At 38.1% G+C, this 25,711-nt stretch overlaps 1 protein-coding gene across 1 annotated transcript; it reads left to right on the forward strand.

Moving 5' to 3' along the window:
- The first annotated feature begins 4,771 nt into the window (after nucleotides 1-4,771).
- Nucleotides 4,772-25,711, forward strand: ifih1 (interferon induced with helicase C domain 1). Its single transcript, XM_072444356.1, has 16 exons — nucleotides 4,772-5,224; nucleotides 5,661-5,820; nucleotides 6,358-6,483; nucleotides 9,727-9,795; nucleotides 12,706-12,932; nucleotides 16,824-17,034; nucleotides 19,820-20,037; nucleotides 20,906-21,007; nucleotides 21,154-21,277; nucleotides 21,358-21,570; nucleotides 22,106-22,362; nucleotides 22,428-22,577; nucleotides 23,194-23,355; nucleotides 23,431-23,624; nucleotides 23,696-23,789; nucleotides 25,394-25,711. The coding sequence occupies exons 1-16, from the start codon at nucleotides 4,787-4,789 to the stop codon at nucleotides 25,610-25,612; spliced, it is 2,964 nt and encodes a 987-aa protein (XP_072300457.1). The 5' UTR covers nucleotides 4,772-4,786; the 3' UTR covers nucleotides 25,613-25,711.

The raw sequence follows: 25,711 nt of genomic DNA on the forward strand, positions 1-25,711 counted from the left end.
ATAATTGGCCCATAAGCGGCCCATAGCGGCTCAAACGTGGGCGTGGAGCTCTTAAGCGTAGACTTTGAATCGGCATGCTGGCACAGACATCTGTATTGTTCTTTTGCTCGGTATAATAGAAGTAAGATTTTATTTTATTTTTAATAATCATGCATGTGAATATGATACTGTTTACTGCAGTGATGGAATAATAATAAGTGCTGCAGTTTTCAGTATATTAGCATCGGTTACATATTGTAACAGTTGAGACGTTACATGGGAGCTGTCTGGAGGAATCCTAAAGCGTAAATCTTTGTGAATCCATCCATTATGTTCTTCGTCAGGTGTTCAACAAATGATTCAGATCGTTAGGCTCACCACAGGGTACGAGAAAGATTCAAGACAGATGCCCGCACTGCAATTAGAAAACATTATGGAAGCCTCAAAGTGATTTCATTATCTTCAGGTTAAACGTTTTTATGCAGCTTTTCTGATGGTGCTCTGCCACATGCTTAACTCCATGTACATGTTTTTATTGCCAAACATATTCTTGAAAATGCCTGAAAGTGTGACATGCTTTGCTCGATGGAGATGGAGAAGTTTAATGTAATACTGTGGGACATTTCAGGCAAAGCAGAAACATATCCATGAAGACAAGCATGCAGCAAAGCTTCCCCCAGAAAAGTTACATCCTGGACTTTTAAAATGAGTCTAAAATATCACATACTGAACGAGCTGTGAGTGTTTTCCTTACATTCTACAGATTTATACTAATAAATACACAACAATCCCACATTCTCTACTTATATCACTAGTTCCAGCTTTTGTAAAGGGAAAAGTCCAAACATGTGTGAGCTCAGTGATACACAGCAGAACCACTGACATTGAGAATTGTGCGATAAAAGAAATACATTCCCAAAAAACATCGAATTGCTTTGTAATAGATTTGGCGCAACAGCGTTTATAGGTGCAATAGCTCAGTGGACGGACACGTTTGCCCCTTGACCAGAAGGTTAGCAGTTGAGACAGACCCTGTATAAATATGTCCGTATGATTGTGAGAGGAAGTATTAGAGCAGGTAACAAGTGTTGTTTTTTTATATACCTCCTTGAACTAGCTGCTTTGGGATGCTATCAATGTAACCAATCAACGATGACGTTACACACATATTATTTTATATCAATAATTATTATTCATGACAATGTCGGAAAAGTGACAATTTCAGATCACAAGATATGACTTTAAAAATATCAATTAAAATGTAATTTAAAGTGCATATGGCGGGTTAGACTAGTCATTTCACTCAAATGTAGTCAAACTTAATTTATATGTATAATATTTAGCTAAAATTATTTCCTACTTTTCCCTAATTTTGACAGTTTTGGTAAAGTTTCTACTTTCACTTTCTGGTTGCAGCGGACATGACGTTTGCTGCGTTCATGCACTTCTCGGAGACTCGGAATTCAACGTTTTATTCGTGTACTTTTTATATGGGTCTGGATTTTGATTTGACCAGTAATAAAACATGAGTCTGCTCTTCAACCGCGTTCAACAGAGCTAACGTAAGTGTGTTGTTGTTGTTGTTGTTGTTGTTAGCCTTCTCCAAAGCTAAACGTTAGCTTCTTATTTGTTTTGAAAATGATTTTCACTTTAGCTAGCTAAAGTTACATCTTCATTAAACTGTAGTATCTGGCCTTTCTTTAGCAAATATGTTGCTCTTTTCTAGTCTTAACTAACTAAATTCCTAAATGTAGTGACGTTTAGTCAAAGAGCGCAAATGTTTAAGATTAATTACTTACTCGAGTAGTTTTCTCGACGTGAATTTTTAAATTCAGATAAACATTTTGCCGAGGACCACGTGAATGCAGCAATATTACGTCACGGTAATTCAATAACAGAAACAGAACAGGTTTTGGTGATAACGTTACCTAGCAACCATCCTATAAACAAGGGCAAAGGTCAAAACACATGACATCACCTTTAATAAATAACTACATTTTGAATAGAAATTTGAGTTTTGATGACTAACGCTTCTTCCTGTATTTGAAATTTTTTTTTTTGGTCAACTTTTCTTCACAAACTGTAACTTGACCAATGTAAAACTATAATATATATTCACCACAGGTACTATCCAAACAGAATAATCCTCAGTAAAACATAAAAACCTGTCATAAACACTTTAAAGCATATCTGTGTTCATCCAAATCCATGTTGTCGTTGTTTTTTGCTGTTTAGAATGCTAAGCAAACACAAGATCCATGTTTAAAGTGTATACAATATTTCCTGCCACTTTTTAATGAGGAAATGTTTGAACCATTTCCTGTTTTTGTTTGTATGTAAGCCTGTCTTCTCTGACGCGTGACTCAGGGGTTATGGACACTGCACTGCAATACATACTTCTACTACTACTTCTACTGCTACTACTACTGTTACTTTACTACAAACTCCGTGCATTACTGCTGTGCTCACTGATGTGCACCTACTGAATTCCAATAAGCCACCGGGACACATCCTACCTGCTTGTCCCGGCACAAACAAGTATGATGTTACAGCTGATCAGTGCATGTCTTTTGTATGTGTTACTACTTCTACTTTTTGCACTGCTTTTGAGCCCAAAGTAGCACATTATATGAAACGATGTCAGCTTCATTTGATAGGATGTAATTATACTTATTAGAGACTTTGAGAAAAGAAGAGTATACCTGTGTACATAAGAAGCCTATGAGATGGTTTTGTGCCTATACAAAACATCCAAATGCAATGTTTTATTTATTGATTTATGACTAAACTACACACTATCAGCAGCACCCGGAACTGTAGACTGAACTGAGACTGGAGTCATATGAGAATGCCACAATGAACATGGTTTTTTTTCTAGTGTTGGAGACAGACTGGGGAACCTCTTAACAGTAACAGTAGTATATCATGTTTGTTCTGATGCTGTTGGAGCAATAAATGAAGACACATTTATAACGTTGTGCTGGTTTTGATTGTTAAACAGATTATGCAGGTTGTGGGTGTGTTTTTTGGCCTGTGCAGCTTCGAGGTCGTGATGTTTCTGTGGGTTTTGTATTTGTGATCTAAGTGATCGAAGTTTCTGTTTCCCTTTTGCCCATTAAAGAAGGCTGAAAGTGAAACAGAAAGGACTGTAGATTAGGGAATCACAAGCTTTTCAGATGGGATTGCAAAATACAATTGCCCATAACAATGTTGCGTGTGAAAACATATAATCAGGTTTGATATGATTTATTTAAGTAGGTTATTGTATCATTTGTCCCAATCCCATAAGAATGTTCACAAAAAGTAGTGTCAGAATGTTTTGATTATATTTTGAAATCCCCTCCAGCCCAGGACCCCTGCTGTAAACATATTTTGATTACTTAATTGCGTGGGTACTGATAATGCACTTTCAGCTCATAAATAATAATATGATATATATATATATATATATATATATATATATATATATATATATATATATATATATATATGTATATATATATGTATATGTATATATATATGTAATATATATGTATATGAAAAACACTTTCAGTAGAAGATCTCCTATAAATAAATAGAAACTCCCATAGACAAATAAATAAATAAATACATAAATACCATTGCATGTGATCTCGACAGTAATTGCACATGAATATGTGTCACGACGGCACATGGATTGCACATGAATTTCACAGTAATTGCACATAATACATGGTTAGGTCAGTATTGCGAGTGTTCAGGACTAACAGTGTTTGTTATAAAGTCTGACAGCAGCAGGAAGGAAAGACCTGTGAAACCTTTCCCTTCCACAGCGAGGGTGGATCAGTCTCTCACTGAAGCTGCTCTCCAGAGCGGACAGAGTGTCCTGCAGGGGGCGACACTCATGGTCCAGCATAGATGTGAATCTAGCCAGGACCTTCCTGTCCCCCACCTCCTGCACCGAGTCCAGAGCACAGCCCAGGACGGAGCTGGACTTCTTGATGACTCTGTCCAGCCTCTTCCTCTCCCTCTCTGTGATGCTGCTGCTCCAGCAGGCCACACCTACAGGAGCTGATGCCACCACAGAGTCGTAGAAGGTCTTCAGGAGTGGCCCTGTCACTCCAAAAGACCTGAGTCTCCTCAGGAGGTAGAGCCGACTCTGGCTCTTCCTGTACAGTGCGTCTGTGTTATGAGTCCAGTCCAGTTTGTGGTTCAGATGAACACCCAGGTACTTGTATGAGTCCACTCTCTCAATGTCCCGTCCCTGGATGTTCACTGGTGAGGGGGCAGTGGGGTGGCGTCTGCGGAAATCCACCACCATCTCCTTGGTCTTCCCCGCGTTGATGAGGAGGTGGTTCCGCCGACACCAGTCCACAAAGTCCTGCGCCAGTCCTCTGTACTCCTCGTCATCGTCGTCCGTGATGAGTCCGATGATGGCAGAGTCGTCAGAGAACTTCTGCAGGACACAGCTGTCGGTGTCGTGTCTGAAGTCTGCAGTGTAAAGGGTGAAGAGAATATATATATATATATATATATATATATATATATATATACATATATATATATAATATAATTGGATATATTGTTAGAAGATATAGGCCAAACTGTTCTTTCAGTGAATAATATGTTACAACCACACCCCCTAGCGGCCAGACAAGTTACTGTCTTTCTTTTACCGAGAATCGAAAGTGAAAGTGTCATGTTGTTGGGGAAACGAACACTCAGAGATCTTAGGGAGGTGTTCTCTGCAATCCAAGTCATTTGGTCCTCTTCCTGCCTCCAGACGGACGCTGCTGAACTTCTGCTCCCCGATACAAGTGCGTAAACTATGGCGGAAAGTGTGGATTCTGCATCGGACGCGGTGCGGAAAGGTCTCATTGAAATTTTCAGGCCGCAGCTTAAAAAACTCATCAAAGCAGACCAAGTTGTCGATTATATTCACTATCTATCCCCGGAGCAAAAAGGTCAGATTCAACAGAAAGAGGGAGCGGTGGCTGCGGATCAGCTGATCACTGAGGTTCTGAAGGGGCCACATGAGCCGGGCTGGTTCCAGGGGTTTGTGGATGCACTGGTGCAAGCAGAATGTGAACCTGCAGCAAAATACGTGAAGGGTGAAATGCCCAGCCCCAAGGAAGAGGCAGAGAATGAAATGTGCGCCGAGCTGCTTAGGATCCTTTACCCCGACCTGTTGGAGAAGATGGATGTCCCTGTCCTAAGCAGGGACTGCGTTGCTGCTGAGCTTATCACTGAAGCAGATAAGGAGATCGTGAGTTAACCTGTGTTACTTATACAAAATATATCTATTTGAGTAAGCTTAATATATGCAATATTACAGTGGTTTGCTTTCAGGTTGTAATTGCAGACTTTAAGCAGAAGATGGCGCACGAGTGTTTCGTAGATTTTCCATAATGTCACACTTCACACAAATTATCATAGGGAATTAAAGTGCTAAATGTAATTATTTTAGTTGTAAAGCTCATTATCTTGTGTTTTTACAACCACATCACAAAATGTGCATATTAGATAAAGCTTGTGTCCTCGGCTCTATGTTGACTGTATAGAATTTAATTTGCAATATTAACACTTAAGTATATGATTAAAAAAAGAATAAAATATTTTATAAGCCCGAAAATTGAATCAAACTATACTATATGCATGTTTTAATTAGCTGCACATCATCAATATTTTTTCCTTCCCTGTAGATAGAGGCAGAGCAAGAACCTAGAAGACAAAGACGTAAACTTCTGGAGCGAATCGTCCAGAGTGATGGATGGTACTCTAATTTCCTGGACGTTCTACGTAAAGAACAACACAAGAGCCTGTACAAGGTGCTCACAGGACAATCTGCAGAAGAAGACGACAGTGAGTTGAGAATATTGATAGGGATTTCCTATAACAAATCATTCAAGTCAGCAGGATATTTGAACTATTATTAGCCCCTGAATGTAACATCATCACCAGCTGTCATCTCCTTTGTAATCACAGTTATGTTTATTCTGGGAAATGGGAACGTGGTTAGACTTGATTTTCTTCTCTGGACTGTGATTGGTTAAGATTTAAAGTAGTAAAAGAGAAAACACAGGCTCATAAAATGGGTTCACCATTCATTTGCACTTGTTATGGTTTTGAACCCAATTTAGTCCAGGCATAGACTTGGTTTGGTCCAGGTTTAGTGTGAACGTCCTTCCTCACAAAGACTCTTTAAATCAGATTCTTGCAGAAAAACAAACTAAACAAAAACAAATCTTTAATTTCCCTTCGCCTCATTGTACCGTTAACTGCACATTGATGTCTCTGACGCACACAACATTTAACACATCTATTCCCGTGTAGTTATAGCATATTTCAAAGGCCTTCAGAACAGTATTGGCATGTAATTTGAGGTTTCTTGTGTTTTAGCAGAGAAGACGCCCTCACACAAAGATGATCTCACAGGAAATGAATGTCCAGCTCCAGGGCCAGCCAAAGATCTAAAGGGTGAGGACTGTCCTGCGACCGCCGCCGCCCCCTCGGACGAATCTACAGGTGATTCACTGACGTATGCAGATGCTGTAGTTCTGGTGTCACAGGAACAACATCACTTTTCTAATTATCACGTAGTTTGGTACGATATCACCTGTGGTAAATATTTATTATTGTTATACATTCGTGAAGTTGCAGTCGTTTTGAAAAATATAACTTACAGGAGTTTTATCACGTAATCCCTCTGTGATGTCATCAATATGCGACGTGCTATTGAAAATACAATTTACACTTCACTGACAGTTTAAATGATCATTCAACAAAAGAAAGGTGTTATCAGGTAATACTTATCGTCAGATCATAACTATTGTGGAATTGATGTGGATTGTGTGTTTTTTTACATAATGGTTGCTAGGTAACAGTTGTGGAATTACTTCTTCCTATGTCATATTTGTCCAACCAGGAAGTAACACACCAGGGACACAAGACAAAATCTTTAGTAAAAACTGAAATATAATTGTGTTCACTACATGTAAATTACTTGTTATTACTGTTGATGATATGAAAAATATATATGACACATTCAATACTGATACCGATTTGAACTGTCCGACTGAGATGTCAGTTAAAAAGCACAAAATATATTGAAAATGCATAAAATAATGGGGAATAATGTCAACCTTTTTCTCTTACATACATTACAATGTATTTCAAAATAGTGACAAAGTATCGGTTACAGGCTTGTAGTTGGGCATAAAATAGGTAAAATATGTATGAAATTGTGCACAGTGGCAAAGGCGTTTAGCGCTCTTGCCTCCCAAGAAGGAGATTCCCGGACCAGACCAACATCACATGATCTCTCTGAGTGGAGTCTGCATGTTCTCCCCGTGTTACTGTGGGTTCTCTCCAGGTTCTCCGGCTCCTCCCACCGTCCAAACACATGCATGTGTTAGGCAAAATTGGTGACTAAATTGGCCCTAGTGAATGAATGTGAGAGTGAAGTGAACCTGAATGGAATCTGTGTGTCTATGTCTATGTCTGTCGGCCCTGCGACGAGTTGGCCACTGTCCAGGGTGCACCCCGCCTAAGGCCCAAAGTCACTGGGATAGGCTCCAGTCACCCATGACCCCGAAAGGGAACAAGCAGTAGAAAATGTATAGATGGATGAAATTAAAAAAAAATCATAGCATTGTGACAAAGCCCTGCCTTTAATGCATTCTTTTCTGTTTTTGTAATTCATTTCTCAAAATGTGTTATGTCCATAAATAAGAGGTTGATGTAGATTAGTTGAATTATTGTTTAAATATTTTGTCCTTTTCCACTAAGCTTTGATTTGCACATAATAATCTGAAAGCAAATTTACAAACTGCCTATAAAACTACCCACAGTAAATTTACACGGAAAGGAAGGCTTTATTGTTATTGTGTGTTAAGCTCTGCTTGCCTCGATGAGGAACATTATGGGTAACTTGGATATTGCTTGTGTTTTGTGTTAAGTTAGGCTTTTCTTCACATTATTTGTCCATATGATGTCCATGTGACATTGGTGAATGTTCTGGGGAGAATTTAAGTTAGTCCACCCATGAAGAGAACAGGACATCTAACACAATCTTAAAGGGGCTGTACCTTATTTTTACTGTCTTAAACAGTTTAAAACAGTTCATTTTAAACTGGTTTAAGGCATTCCAAAGTTATTCCTCACTTTCTCACGTATTTCAAGCCCCCCAATTATTCACTGCAATTAGTTTATAAGCACTTTTCACAACTTAGAAGTCACTGTAAAGCTAACAACAACTAGCATGCTAATAGTGCACTTCCTGCTTTATAATTAAATGCCGTGCACACTGTTAAAATATTATACATCCAGGAGCACACCCTTAAGGAGCTGCTTTTACAACATAAATGTACTGGAGCAAAACAAATTGTGCTCAACACTACGAGGAAAAAATGTAGTACTGGCTCTTTAAATCCATCAGTAACTGTTCCCTTATATCTAGCATAGCCTTGTAGCCTATGCTAATTCAACAGTGCCATGAATTTCTATCAGTTCACTGAGAGGTTAGATTATACATTTCACTAAAATGTAGTGAACACAATTATATTTTAGATTGTACTAAACATTTTGCCTATTTGTCCCAAGTTTGACATTTTTTGTAAAGTTTATAATTGTACTTCCTAGTTGGACATGGGCACCAAAATCCATATAAATAACACAATAGTTTTTATTTGATAAACACTAACTACTTGTAATTTTAAACTTGTTTCTCAAAATGTCTTCACAAACTGCAATTTGACAAACTATGATAAATATTTGCCACAGGTGGTACCAAACTAAAGATCAGAGCTGAACCTGTATCGACTTGTGAGACTTCTTGCCCTGGGCCTCTAAATGCCTGATGGGAGCTCTACTACAGTATTCATAGGCTAATAAACCTTTCTTGATTCGTTTTAGGAGTGATCACACTATTTAACATACATTTATATCTAAATTGTAAGAAAAAATCCTAAGATTTAATCTTTATTGTACTGCTTCAGCAACATTGTGAACAACGTAAACAGATGAAGTTGTGTGGCAGGTCATTTATGCTTATGCTGACTTCCTGTTTCCTTCAGTGTAACTCAACACTGTTTTCATTCCATCACCTGCCCTTTGAGCTGGAGTAGAAGTGTGTAGAGGTCAGCTAATTCAAGGTGATGACTACCTGTAAACAGTGTGTTCAAAAAATGCTGTTTTATATAAAATTAGACAATAATGAGAAAAGGCTGTGCTGAATTGGCACATCTTCTGGAATAGATGTCGGTGAAACTTAAGCACAGTACTACGGCTGGAATCCTTTCGGTCGATAGTGTCTACTCGACCAACATGTTTATTTAGATTAAAAGGATTTATATGGGACAACAGCAAAAAAGGAGAAGATATGGAGTGAGTTAGTTGAAGATTTTGAAGTGAATCATAAATTGATAATATGTCTCTTAACATTTTATACTGCTTTTTAGTATAGTTAGTATAGCTTTGATAGCTTTTGCCACACCCTTCTTAGTCAATAGGGCTGGTCTTTACTCAACCAGGAATTTGTTTAGTCAACTACAGCCCTACTTAGTATAATACAAAAGTAAACGTACTGAAGTACTTTTCAAAATGTACTTGTTTTATAACACGCATTTGTTTTCAGTATTGATACCTGCTCTAAAGGATGTATTAGTATCTGAGTACAAAATGTTTGACAACCACTACACTCTTTTTATTTAAACTGACAAATACTGACGACATTATTTCTCATATTTACATTTCTCCTATTGATTTCAGATTTGTACAGTGCTGAAAACGCTGAATCAGCACAACCTGAGAGCAGCGCTGAGCCGTCCAAAGTAGGAGGTGAGTAACCAGTAGCCTAAACAAAACAGGAGCTGTACGTGTGACCAGTTAGATGCCATATTATGAAGTCTGCTTGGAATGTGTTGTCATTGGAAACTCTTTTCGTCCTGGCTCCACGCACCAAAGAATATGTTCCATGTGTGTTCCGTGATAAGGCTGAGGGAGGTTAGAGAGGACGAAGCATGGCCGAGGCTGCAAATCCAAACCATATGCCAAAGGTTGTAAAAGAATATGAGCAAACGTCAAAGTGAAACGTATGCAATTTGTACTGGCTTTTGATCTTTGGGGAGGAAAAGGGAGAGTGTAAAATGACAGTCAAAACACGGACACACCCATTGGTTGAAGGGTCCAAAACTAATATTATACTAGTACTTGCAATATAAATGTACAGTTAACAATAAAAAGAAGAATGCAACGTACCATTTATCACAGTCTGTGGTCTTCTGCTGTGTTCGCGTTAGAGTTGGACCAATAGAATGGCCATGGGGGGGCGCTATTTGCACTTTCTTTTAGCATATTGGCTAATCTGCCTTTATTTATTTTATTTTTTCCTTTGTAGAGGGCTGATATTAAGTGTATGAGTGCTATGTCATATTTGTGGGAAATGGTTCAAATCGGCTGGACCAAATCCATTGGTTGATCCAGTGGCGTAAGGGCCCCTGAGCAAGCTTTGGTTCTGGGCCCTGTTAAGAACATAAACACACAAAGCCCGTAGGAATAAATACATATTTTTACAGAGGATTCTATCTGAATACAAAAAGACTCAGTGTGAGCAGTGACAGACAATCCTCTTTCATACTATGAGCCCCACTTTTCCTTTGTGACCAACACCCATTAAACAAATAATGATGGTAAAACTTGGATGACACGTTCACTTTCATCTCTCGCAAAGGGAACTCCAGTTTCCTTTTTGCTATAAAAGCTATATTCTGCAGACAGACACTGAAAATACCACTGCTGCCTTGTCTTTGCCACAGCCCTGACTACAGCCTCGTGCGGTTTGACTCACCAGAATGGCACAGTCCACACTTTTCCCTGTTATAGCTTTAGCATCTGGAAGCTCCTAAGGCTGTGCAAAGGCAGCAATTTCTTCTCTCAATGTTTTCAGAGCTTTATCATATCCTTTTTTGGCATTTCTTAAACAAGATTTGATGTAGTTGCTGGATGTGAACTTTGAACTGTGTCTTAGGAGGAAAATTAAAATCTGTCTGCACTTTCTGGGGGGTTTCATGGCCTAAAAGCAGGAAATGTCAAATTTTGACTGGAAAAGGAAGGAGGAGTTGGGGGTCTTGACAGAAGAAGACAGATGATCCACAAGCAACCTAAAACGGCTAAATGTAAATATTTCTCAAAAGCGTAAATACAAATGCCCTAATGATAGATTCTTATGTCTATGGTTTGTTTTGTGTTTGGGAAAGAAAAAACTTTTCAAGAACTGTGAAAAACCCACCTCGGTGTCAACATGGGATATATTTGGTATATATTTAAAGGTGCACTGCTATTGTTTTCCTGGATTGTTCCACAAATAGTATAATAAGTATAAGACCGGGATGATGAATGTAAGATGGTGTTGTATGGGTTTATTTATTTTATTTTCATTTATTTACAAGACTATTCTTCCTCGGGTCCAAGTGGACATACATTTTACAATAGAAAGATTACATTTAGAAAAGACACTTTGAGGTTAAACCTTTTTTCAGTTAATTTCTGTAAATAGAAAGAAATACCTCCAAAATCTGATCTTTGTGAACGAGGCAGTTTTTCGTTCACAAAAAAAAACATGCTTTATGGGAAAACTTGGTTTGGACTCAACAGCTGCAGAACATACTAATCTGCTACTAACAAACTAGCCTCAGGACAGAGAGCAACGGGCCTTATCCAGCTCATAGATTATTAGAGTTATAGATCATGCATTTATATAAATACAGGTGTTTTTACAGCTCAAAAACACTATTCAGAAAAGTTATACCTTTTTACATTCTGGATATATGAGCCCTTTACCTAACATTTACATAGCATGGTAGGACTGAATTATATTGTAACTAAAAGTCTTAATTACTCATGGAAACAGGACACATTTGCCATAGCACTTTATTTTATGACAATAGAATTAACCTTAACCCCATATAAAGATATAAAGTTAACTGCCAACAAACATTAGTTAGTGTTTTGTTGGTAATAATGTGGAAACAGGCGACTAAAACTGGATAGTCAGGACTGACTGGAATAAATAGCGATTTAATCATTCGAACAATGTGCGTGGTTTGACATTTCCCTTTCGTAGTCTTAGGTGGCTGACTTGACTGTACTGAAAATTATACATTCAGACAGATATTATTGCGTTAGGTATTGTTTTCTCAGGTGCAGTCAGATGTTGCACTTTACATAATTTGAATGTTGTTGGGTGGAAATTGGGAACTCCTTTTATGGCCCAGGCATAGTTTTCACTCACTCAGGTCTTTCAGATATCATTGAGGTACTAAAACTATTAACGATGCTAGATACTCATTTCTATACTGAAAATTAAACTTTGGCAAAATTGCATCTTCCCTCTTTCCTGAATAGTTATAGAATGAACATAACTAGTATGACACTGTTAAATAAACAGAACTACATTATTTAATGTTTAATTAATTAATTGTATTATTTTTATTGTCATTGTGATATCAAAAAATCCATTTGTTCAGCTGATTTTTTTTCAATTCTGTTGAACAAATATTCAACATGTTTAGTTCTAGTCCTGGTTTTGTCTTGGTCAAGTCCAAGTTTGATTTAGTCCCAATTTTAATGTGACAAGCTCATACATCTCCATTGAATATAAGAAACCTTTAGCTAATTCCGACATATTTGTTCCATAGCTCCATTCACAGACACATGCTGAATAACACTGCTCCATGTTTGCTGTTCCAGATGAGGATGACTCACAGGCAGCGGCTGATGACTCGCAGAAGGAGAAGATTGTCCTTCGAGATTATCAGATGGAAGTGGCCCGACCTGCCCTGGAGGGGAAAAACATCATCATATGTCTCCCTACAGGCACCGGCAAAACCAGAGTGGCCGTGTACATCACCAAAATGCATCTGGACAAGAGAAAGAAAGAGGGACTCCCAGCCAAAGTCATAGTCCTGGTCAACAAGGTATGAGAAACCCACATGAGCCTTCTGTAGGTCACAACCTTACAACAAGGGCCTGAATAACCCTATGGGCGAGGCACTGTTTTCAAACAAATCAGACAAGAACAGAAAATCTATATCTATATTAGGAATTAAGTCCATTAATCTTATGTCTTAAACCGGCTGTATTCGTTGTCCATGTAGTTGAGCCAGTTTAGTTTAGCTTAAAGTGAGGAACCGTTTAAAATGAACTACTTCTGTTTTTCACGTGTATAAGTTCCGTACCAGAGTTTTACTGTCATCAAAACGTGAAATTTAGAACTAGTTCATTTGAAACTGTTTGCAGCCGTCCACGTGTATCGCTCACCTACTTATTCTGAGCATCCCAATAATTCTCCACAATGAGTTTATAATTACTTTTCACAATTGCCTTGAAGATGTAGCCTAACGTTAGATTCTTTTTGCAATATATTCCTGTTTACTTCTACTCACTCCTGTGCGCTCCAGAATGTTCCACAGTATGGCTTATCTACTGTATCTGGCATTTATTCCAGACCCTCCATCAAAAGGTAACATAGTGCGCCTTTAAAGTACTTTCAACTGACAACCACCACATATTTGTGATTGATAAGGCTGCAACGACTAATCATGACTCGGCAACTAAAAAAAATATATCTTAAACACCACATTTAACTTTGTTATTGTTAAAAATCTGTTTAAAAAGTCTCAATGTACAGTCAACTCATTGAAAAACGAATCACTCATAGTCGGCTACTAGAATAAGAGTTAGTTGCAGCCCTAGTGATTGAAAAAAGCCCCCACTTTTCATACTGTAGTGAAAAAAGGGCATTGAACTTCGTGCCAGTTTTTGTTTCAAGTGGCTTGTAATGACAGAGTCCACAACCTATGTCAAAAAACTGCATTCAACAGTTAAAAGTCACATTTCCCACTAAATTCTGACCTGTCTTTCATCTCCAACACAAACTGTAGCCCCTTTTCTCCGTTAAACTGTTACCTGAACCAGCATATTCCTCACATCTCTCACTGCACATGTGGGTCAGCGCGCCTCAGATTACACACTCTTTGTTAACGATTGGGTTTTTCCGTGTGTTTTTTCCCTTCTAGGATTAAACAGTCTCTCAGCACACATTTGGTTGCAATAAAAGAAGGGTTCTCCAAACAATGGGGTCGAGCCAAAGTTTGAGTCACAGTAAATGGGTGTTTAATCATAATACCACTGACCAATGATGTGCCAAGAAAGTAAACATGCCCAGAGCCTTTTCTCATCCCACAATAATGATACAGTTCAGCGGCTGGTGCTGAAACTGAGCGCTGAAGTTCTGGGGTAAATGCTCTTCTCATTAAGCTCGCTGCTGGATTAAGAACAATTATAATATTAATCATAAAGGAGTTGCCACCATCGATCCCATCAGAGGTAGAACAGCACTATATTAATATGCACTATATTAATGTGCACTATATGTGCACTATATTAATGTGCACTATATTAATGTGCACTATATTAATGTGCACTATATTAATGTGCACTATATTAATGGACACTATATTAATGTGCACTATATTAATGTGCTCTATATTATTGTGCACTATATTAATGTGCTCTATATTATTGTGCACTATATTAATGTGCACTATATTAATGTGCTCTATATTAATGTGCTCTATATTATTGTGCACTATATTAATGTGCACTATATTAATGTGCACTATATTAATGTGCACTATATTAATGTGCACTATATTAATGTGCTCTATATTAATGTGCACTATATTAATGTGCTCTATATTATTGTGCTCTATATTAATGTGCTCTATATTAATGTGCACTATATTATTGTGCACTATATTAATGTGCTCTATATTAATGTGCTCTATATTAATGTGCACTATATTAATGTGCTCTATATTAATGTGCACTATATTAATGTGCACTATAAGTGCACTATATTATTGTGCACTATATTAATGTGCTCTATATTATTGTGCACTATATTAATGTGCTCTATATTAATGTGCTCTATATTAATGTGCACTATATTAATGTGCACTATAAGTGCACTATATTATTGTGCACTATATTAATGTGCACTATATTAATATGCACTGTATTAATGTGCACTATATTATTGTGCACTATATTAATGTGCACTATATTAATGTGCTCTATATTAATATGCACTATATTAATGTGCACTATATTAATGTGCACTATATTATTGTGCACTATATTAATGTGCACTATATTATTGTGCACTATATTAATGTGCACTATATTAATGTGCACTATATTAATGTGCTCTATATTAATGGACACTATATTAATGTGCACTATATTAATGTGCTCTATATTAATGGACACTATATTAATGTGCACTATATTATTGTGCTCTATATTAATGGGCACTATATTATTGTGCACTATATTATTGTGCACTATATTATTGTGCACTATATTAATGTGCACTATATTAATGTGCACTATATTAATGGACACTATATTAATGTGCACTATATTAATGTGCACTATATTAATGGACACTATATTAATGTGCACTATATTAATGTGCTCTATATTAATGGACACTATATTAATGTGCACTATATTAATGTGCACTATATTAATGTGCACTATATTAATGTGCACTATATTAATGTGCTCTATATTAATGGACACTATATTAATGTGCACTATATTAATGTGCTCTATATTAATGGACACTATATTAATGTGCACTATATTAATGTGCACTATATTAATGTGCACTATATTAATGTGCACTATATTAATGTGCTCTATATTAATGTGCACTATATTAATGTGCACTATATTAATGTGCTCTATATTAATGGACACTATATTAATGTGCACTATATTAATGTGCTCTATATTAATGGACACTATATTAATGTGCACTATATTAATGTGCACTATATTAATGTGCACTATATTAATGGACACTATATTAATGTGCACTATATTAATGTGCTCTATATTAATGTGCACTATATTAATGTGCACTATATTAATGTGCTCTATATTAATGGACACTATATTAATGTGCACTATATTAATGTGCTCTATATTAATGGACACTATATTAATGTGCACTATATTAATGTGCTCTATATTAATGTGCACTATATTAATGTGCACTATATTAATGTGCTCTATATTAATGGACACTATATTAATGTGCACTATATTAATGTGCTCTATATTAATGGACACTATATTAATGTGCACTATATTAATGTGCTCTATATTAATGTGCTCTATATTAATGGACACTATATTAATGTGCACTATATTACTGTCACCATTCACTACTCCACAAAATGTAACACATTTAAATAAAATACATGCATGTAGATGCTTTAAATTCCCTCAAAATTTAAAATGTTTACATTTACAATTCATTCATTTTCTACTGCTTGATCCCGTCAGGGGTCGTGGGTGACTGGAGCCCATCCCATTGACTTTGGGCCTTAGGCGGGGTACAGCCTGAACAGGGGCCAGCTCGTCACGGGGGTAACAGCAGTGTAAACATAATTAAGGCCAATAATGAACCCTATAGGACATTCAGTTGAAGACAGTTTTGCCCATAATATAATCATTACAGAAGAAAACACTTCCCTAAAGCACGTTACAAATAAAATTAGCTTTCATAATAACGACAAAATGCTTTGAAATGATAAATATGTATTTCTTTTTCAAAGCATATTCTCCTTAAACTCTTCACTCACACTTTGGTAAGCTTCTTTTGCCACAGCTGCCCTTTACACTTTTACACAGTCAAACAGGCAAGTATTGGTAGAATTGTCTTGCCCAAGGACACAAAAACGTAGTGCCAGTAGCAGGAATCACACCACCAAACCCTTTTCCCTGTCTTGTAGGTGCCTTTGGTGGAGCAGCTCTACTCTGAGGAGTTCTCCAAATTCCTGAAGCCCACGTACAAAGTGGAGAGAGTCAGCGGAAACTCGGAGCTCAAAATCACTTTCACAGAGATCGTGAAGATGTATGACGTGGTGGTGTGCACGGCGCAGATCCTGGAGAACTCCTTAGAGAGGTCTGTGAGCGGAGAGGACGAGGGGGTGAATTTAAGTGGTGAGTGCCATTCACATATTCAGTGTTTAACCAAGGCACTGTAAAAGTCACTATTATTGTGCTTATTTACAGGTTCAACCTAAAAAAAACTAAACAAATTATTTCATCACAACTTTGGGCTTTAGTTTGGCTCTGAACCACGTCATTATAAGCTGCAAACGTATTCAAATGTTCACATATAAAAATACATATTGCTGTCAAAAAAAAGTTTGCAGATTTTATTTTGAAAAGTAAACTTAACCAAAGACGATGTGGCCTTACCAAAGCCAGAGCCAACCCGCGGCATAGGCAGTACGGGCTAATGCTAATGGTGCACAAGGACATACAGTACATGTAACATCATTGTAACAGTTTAGCCTCAAATCAAAGACTGTTTCTGAAGTGATCGGCCTCATGTGAACAAATCAGATGCTCCCAACTGTGCCACAAGAGGTGTAATGGTGGTAATACCAACGTGTCAATGCCTGATCTCAACAGATCTCAGAAACTAAGCAGGATGGGATTGTTGTTGTTGTTGTTATGTTGCTTTTAATGGCAGTCGGCAGTCAACTGAGAAGGTGCATTTACCACCACTGTAGTTTTATGTCTTCTGTAGTTGTACCTTTTCAAAGTATGTGTTTTACTCTATACCATAAAAAAGAGAGGAAGAGAGAGAAAGATCGTGAAGGAAAGCAATAAAGAGAGAGAAACTGGGCAGGACTTGGATGGGAGAACACTGGAATGCTAGTAGTGGATACTGTAGCGTCAGTGGTGGAAGAAGTTCTTGATTTTTGTAAAGTAAAACTACAGATAAAAGAGAAAAAACATCATTACTCAAGTATAACATACAACATACTTTGTACTTTTAGAGTAAAAAGTACTTTGCACATTTTTTGGGGAAACTATGAACGATTGAAATGTGGTCATATTGAAAAAATGTTGTCAATGTTTCTAGATTTGTTATATGTATGTAGCCTATATTTTTGTTTGTTCAAAGCCCAGACTTCAACTCAAAATCATCAGTCAGGATGTTACTATGGACGTGCTGGAAAAAAACAGCTTTTTTGCTTGTCAGTCCTTTTCAAAAGTACAGATATCTGCTCTAAAATGTAGTGAAGTAAAAGTTTCCACCTCTATTCAGTTTTAATGGTCAAAATTATGACTTATAAATGTTACTAAGTTAGTTCTTCCTGTCAAGCTTGTAAATATAGAGTCAGTGGAAATACTGTATACAAAGGAAATGAATAAGACACAAACGGGCCATTGCAAGCCTCTCATTTCACGTCACAAGCTCCATAGTAAATTACAGAGCAGCCACACGCTATTTTAAACCCTTTTCCTCAGTTACAATGACGTAACGCAGAAGGCGACAGCTCTTTGAATGGGTGCCTCTCCGCTCGTCTCCTGTGGCACCTGACAGGAGCTCTCCCTGGTCCACCACAGAGGAACAGCTGTTTGCTCAAATGCCTCCATTTTTTTTCCCTCTTGAAGTAGTTTCCAGGCCGAGCGTCTGTTCAAGCCATCAGCGTGTGGCTCGGCTTATTCACCAGAGAGCTTCTTTCACCCGCACCGCATCGAGCTGCCATTCTCCCCATACTCTATTCCTGCAGGGCTGCCGTTGTACAAACTTGAATTGACACGTGTCGTCAGTTGTGTGCCATTTGTGTTGGCACTTTTGCACGCTATTGTGCCACGGATCCTTTAATAAAGTCCTGATTTCTATGGCGGAATTGCAGACATTTTTCCTCTTTCAGCCTGTTCTCTTTTTCCTTTGAAGTTTGAACTGCGATGTTGGTTTATTTGCCTCAGATGCCCTGTTTATTGCATCTAGCCACAAAACAAAGAGATCGAAACCTCAGTCGCTTCATAAAAAAAAAAATGGTATAATTGCGTGTTGAAGAACTCGATTACATCATTGTTTTTGTGAGTTTTGTGCAACATTTTGAAGACTTTTTCCCACTCAAAATATATCATATTTGGTATTAAATTGTTAACCGTTATCCTAAATGTTCATCTTTCTGAAACCCATGAATAGACTACTAATGTATAGATACTAATAGTGACTAGTCAACTGTCAAAATAATCCTAGTCTTATTCCTTTAAAATAAAATAATGATAATAATAATAATCCTGGTCATATTTAGTTAATTGTAATAGTTATCTGGATTATAAAGGGTTTAAAAACACATAGGAGAAAAGTGTTTTGTAGCAAACCCAAGTGACATTATCAAATAAAAAATTCAATAAACAATAAGCAATTCCTGTCAGTCACCGTATATTTTATTTGGTGTCCTAATGTACAATAGTATTAATCATCTGTGACGACTACAGGTCAGAACTACTACTGCTGAATAGTGTCACAAGCTTCCATTCTTGAGTTTCAATTTTCTGTTTCATCCATCCAGAAGATTTCATATTTTGTTTTGAACTGTGAATTGCTATGGTTACTATGGCTATTGGCTAGTAACAGTTCTCTTATCTTCTAAATAAATGTGTAACAGTGAAACAAAAGCTGTTTTAATCCTTATTATGTTTTCCCACTATAATATACTCAACATGAAGGTATTTTAAGTATTCAAAATAAAGTACATGTGATGGAATTAGTTACAAAACACATTTTTCTGCAGTTATTCTTAAACTACATTTTCAGCGTATTCTTCCCAACGCTTCAAATATAAATAAGGAGGTGTAACATTTCTGGATTTTCCTGTTCTTCTTCTTACAAGAATGCTCCTGCCCCATCCGTCACACACCAGGTCTTAACATAATAAAATACTAAACTAAAGTTGCCGTGTTGTTGTTTTAGATGTGTCCTTGATCGTGATAGACGAGTGCCACCACACGCAGAAAGGAGGCGTCTACAACCACATCATGATGCGCTTCCTCACCCAAAAACACAAGAACAAGAAGCTGGAGAAGGAGCAGAAGGAGACCACGCCCCTGCCTCAGATCCTGGGCCTGACCGCTTCACCGGGAGTGGGCGGAGCTACTAAGATGTCCAAAACGGAGGAGCACATACTGCGAGTGCGTAACCATGGTAGCACAATGGGGATATGTTAAAGGGCCTGTAGCTGACTTCGGTTTGTTTGTTGCTGGAAAACGTCCATCGTGAAGTATGTTGTAAAAGCAGCAGTTTGTGATACAAATGTAGAACTGAGTGAGTCACTTATTCATAGTAAATGGCATTTTAATGGTTGAGACTCGTATGAAAGACTCCCGGGAAAGGGCTGTGCCATAATCACACTTGAAATGACGTTAAGTTCAGTTTGGGTCATATCAAGAGGTCCACAGCTGATCCTCTGTCAGTAAAAGCCCCTTTTAGTCTTTGGAGAACACAATTTGACTATTGTTTGTGTTAAATGACAATATTATAAGTCTGTATTGTTTGATTAAGAAAAAAGTATCAATATGAGAAAAAACTATTGTCATTTGACCCAAGCCTTTGCCAGGGACAGTAACATTTGTCCATCAGGCGCATGTTTTATGAAAAATGTATAAAGACAAATGCCTGTGACTCCCAGACAAACGTTTCTCTGTGGGGACTAAAGTGCAGTAACAGTTAACGGAAACTACAGTTCAATATCAGCTGCACAGCCAGCAACCAATTGTATTTCTACCACATTCAGCCATCCACAGGAAGAAATGCAATCATTGAATAAAACTGATTATAAAGCACTTTTTATACATCAAATGTAAGCTTTGCAATTCACACAACCACACTCAGTTACACTCACTTAGGCATGCACTAACACACACATATACACAAGCTAAAATACATTTGGCTGAGTACTTATGTACCAGTTAGGAAAGCACCATCAGAGGCCACTTTAGCTTAACTTAACTTAACTTAAAGGAAAATAAGAGTATTACAGTTTTATTCTCATGTTGTTAGATCTGCGCTAACTTGGATGCCTCCACCATCATGACCGCAAACCTGGGGAAGTACTCAAAGGAGTCGCTCAAAAAAGTGGAAGGAATTGAAGCCCGAAAGGCGGTAAGATATTTAATTATAATACTTTGTTGTTGTTGTTGTTGTTGTTGTTGTTGCTTTTAATGACGTCTGGCAGCCAACTGCAAAGGGGCATTTACCGCCAATCCGTTGTGTTGTTCAACTGACACGTTCACCCCATTTGTCCTTAGGATCCTTTTGGTGATGTCATCAAGAAAATAATGAATGACATCCACACACACGCTGAGCTGAACCCGGGCCATGAGTGCGGCTCTCAGACGTATGAGCAATGGGTGGTTCAGACAGAGAGAGAGGGTGAGGGTTTTCTCTCACATGTGCAGTCAATGTTTGTATCCACTTATAAGTTCTTTTAATGTAAGTCTATTTGATTTTAGCCGTCAAAGAGGCAAAGGAGAAGCTGCGGGACTGCGCCGAGCACCTGAAACAGTACAACACCGGTCTGCAGCTGAGCAACACCATCCGAATGTGTGACGCCTTCAGCTTCCTCAACTCTTTTTATGAAGATGAGAAGAAAAAGAAGACTTCTCCAGATGGGGAGCTTATCGACACCACTGACACTGAGAGATTCCTCTTCAACCTGTTTGACGGTATCTGACATTTACCTCCATTCCTCTCAAATAAAACTCATTCTTCACAGACAAAACCACATTGAAACAAGCAGTGCAAGATGAAACATGCTTCAAAGACCACACACCTTTATTTCTTCATTGAACCATCACTATAATCATCAAATTATTATATCAATTTTCTCAAATTAGATGTGTTGCCTTCTCATCAGGTTTTGGGTTTCAGGCACATACCAGAGCACAGATCTGAACCAAAACCACGGACTGTATGTGAATCTGAATCCATTTTACATCCATTTTACAATTAGTTATTGTGAAAACACAAAAGTTCCATGGCAACACTTGGAGGATAAAGCTAACTGCTCTGTCTGAAGCTGTTACTCTAGTTAGACTCTGGGTCTTGTTTTAATACAATCTAAACTGCCTTCTAAGCCCCTCTTACATAACATTAAAGTTAAATAATAATAATAAGTTAATAATAATAATAAGTTAAATACAATGATTAACTGTAACTATATTACTATAACTATATTATAAAACAATAAATGCCTCACAGGAAACAAAGACAAGCTGAAGGAGCTCGCCAAACAGCCTGAGTATGAGAACGCCAGTCTGTCCAAGCTACGGCACACGATCCTCCGTGAGTTCAGCACCAAAGACAAGGCCAGAGGCATCATTTTCACCAAGACACGACGCAGCGCTATTGCCCTGGCACAATGGGTACGGGACAACGCCAAGTTCGGAGACCTGATCGTGAACGCCGCCTTTCTGATCGGTGGAGGAGACCAAAGCGATGTCAAACCCATGACATCGGTGAGTATTTAGTATTTCACTTCACTGCGTAATCTTCTTTGCATTGACACATGTTCCACTTCCAGGCCGAGCAAAAGGACGTGTTGAAGAAGTTTTTGCACGGCGAGATCAACTTGCTGATCGCTACAACCGTGGCAGAAGAAGGTTTGGACATCCCAGCGTGTAACTTTGTCATTCGATACGGCCTCGTCACCAATGAGATTGCAATGATTCAGGCAAGTATTGTTAGATATATAAGAAGAACTTTTTTTAAACTTTTTTAATGTATTTCTTTATTTATTGACAAACCAGGTGTTAAAATCTTCCCAAAACCTCCACACAACACATCTGTACCATCCATAAAAACTCAAAAACACACAAGAAAACAAGGATTTAAAACTAAACAGAAACACAAATTATATCTCAAATATTCATATGTTTCTTGTTCTTTTCAGATCATTTGTTATTCTTTGTTGCATGTATCTGTTCTATTATATTGTTATTTATTTTCCCTGCAAAATAATCCTATCAAAAAAGGTGTAAAATTCCCCTCAAAAACATAATATTTCTGGGAATAATTAAAAAAAAAATCATTGACCGTAAACAAGATTGTTGGCCACAATAGGGCAAAAATAAAAAGTGCATTTCTTCCATGTGACACCAGTTGAGTATTATAAGTTATTTCTACTCCTGCGCAAGAGTTTGTGGTTGTGTCCAGCATATTTAGAATGAATCTCTTTCCATTTATTCCCAGAAAAGTTGCCGGTAACGTGAGAAAACTCTCAGATACAGTGGAAAAGCCTTGGTGTGATAGTAACATTACTTTTCCTTTGTTTGGCTGTATCCGTGCAGGCGCGCGGGCGAGGCCGGGCAGACAACAGCACCTACACTCTGGTCGAGATCGAAGGCTCCAACGTGGCCGAAAAAGAAACGGTCAATGAGTTTCGGATCAACATGATGAACAAAGCGATCTCAAAGATAAGAGTCTTAAAGCAGAATGACTACGACAAACGGGTAAACACATCCAAATATGCGTCATATTATCGATGATCATTTGATGTGATTGTAACACCTTTTTTTCTGTTTTAGATTCTGGAGTTCCAGATCCAGGCCATTATGGAAGAAAAACTGCGAGTGAAAAAGAGCAAGCAGAAAAAGATCAGGGACAGCAGCCCGTCCAAACTGAAGTTAGTCTGTCGAAAGTGTAACATCGACGCGTGCACCGGAGACGGCATCAAAATCATCGAAAACATGCATCGAGTCAATCTGTCACCAGAGTTCAGGTACTACAGCAGGACATGACACGTTATATCACACAATGTCATGGTATTCATAATCACAATCATCTCTGCAGCAAACTGTTCATGGTGAAAGAAAACAACACCCTTCGAGAGCGGAATCTGGATTATGAGACCAACGGTTCCATTGCCTGTAAAAAGTGTGGCAACGTAAGTTCAGAACGTTCTTCACAGTCTAGTGTAAGATAACAATATGTTCTGTTCTCAGCTCTGAATATTATCACGATTATTACTGTCATTGTTAGGCAAATTAAACATAAACTCAGAGAAAGTAATACATTGCATCAGTCAATGAAAATGAACTAAGAAATATGAAAAAGTTCACACGTCCAGTCAAAAAAGTGTATAAAAAAGTAATAATCATACGGTCTGTTTTGACCACACACAGTAAAACAGGCCTGATATTTAAACAAATATCAGGCCCAAGCAGCTTCTGTCAATCAAGGAGCCAATAAAAGGCCTTTAACCCGGCTTAACCTGTTTGTTTGTCATGTGACCTACATTTACCTCCAACATGTGACCACACATTTATTATGACATACACTCTCAGTGCCAGTTTGACTTTTAAATATCCATCCATTTTCTACCGCTTGTTCCCTTTCGGGGTCGCGGGTGACTGGAGCCTATCCCAGTGACTTCGGGCTTTAGGCGGGGTACACCCTGGACAGTGGCCAACTTGTCGCAGGGCCAACACAGAGACATAGACATTACAGACAGTTCACGCTCACATCCATTCACTAGGGCCAATTTAGAGTCACCAATTTTTGCCTAACACATGCATGTCTTTGGACGGTGGGAGGAAGCCGGAGAACCCGGAGAGAACCCACAGTAACACGGGGAGAACATGCAGACTCCACCCAGAGAGATCATGTGATGTTGGTCTAGTCCGGGAATCGAACCCATGATCTCCTTCTTGGGAGGCAAGAGCGCTAACCGCCTTTGCCACCGTGCACTTTTAAATAATGTAGTTATAATTAAAGCCCCAGTGTGTAAGATTTCTGCCAAAAAATAGACTTAAAGGCGCAATGGACGATTTTTCGGCGATTTGAGAACGCAGGTGGAAGTGCGCATGTGCACTCCCCCGTGCGGACTGATACAACACACACGTGCGTTTGTTTATTAGCGCAACGGAGCGCATCGCATCTCTCGTCTCCCGTAGATTTCCGTCTCTTCTGAGTCAGCTCGAACTGTCTTTTTCCGTCTTCATTTTGTCCCGTACACTGAGGGAACTATATTATGACAGATCCATCCGCGTAGACACGCGGAACCGTGCTGCTCCTGGGGACGAGCCGCAAGCGGCTGCAGGTGAGCGGTAGGTACGTTTTATGATTGATACTTTTCAAGACTAATCGACAGTCCACGCCATTCAACCTTTAAATAATCTCAATGACTTAATTACAGGTGTTTTTACAGTACTGAAAAAACATGTACTCTTACTGTGAAAGGGCTTGTTTCTCCACAAACTTGACTTGTAACTTCTCTGGTGGAGGTGCTTGTCTCCATGGAAATGTTCTTACTTTGCCTCAAACATTTCAAAGAATGACCAAAAGCTGCTCTATCTCCATAGAACAATCTTACAAGGTGCTGCTTTTATAAAAAATGATAAAGTTTAACACATTTTTAGGAGATTTCTTTTACAAACATAAAAAATAGGCGACCATTGCCCTCATTCTGAATTTATAACATCAGATTGTAGAATGTAAATGTATTGTGTTGAAAATGCTGAATTAAGTTGAACGTCATGTATTTTGCAGCCCTGGGGTTCAATGATGTTTTACCGCGGGATCGACTGCCCCTGTCTCCACGTCAAGAACTTTGCTGTGACGTTAAATGGGAAAAAGATAAGCAAGTGCGCCAAGTGGAGTGAGCTTCCTGTCAAGTTTCTCGACTTCGACTACGTCAGCTACGCCTCCCAAATGGATTCCAACTCAGATGAGGAAGAAGAAGAGGAAGAAGAGGAAATAGAGGATTAGCAATGATGACAATTAGATCATGTAATGTCAAACGTGCTGCGCTTCAGAGCGTGTTTTTAAAAATAGAAATAATGAGCTTTTGACATGAATTATGATTCA

The sequence above is a fragment of the Eucyclogobius newberryi genome, unplaced genomic scaffold (assembly GCF_026437365.1).
Source record: "Eucyclogobius newberryi isolate DKJ021-1_F unplaced genomic scaffold, fEucNew1.0.hap1 SCAF_14, whole genome shotgun sequence".
In the NCBI taxonomy this organism is placed as follows: Eukaryota; Metazoa; Chordata; class Actinopteri; order Gobiiformes; family Gobiidae; genus Eucyclogobius; species Eucyclogobius newberryi.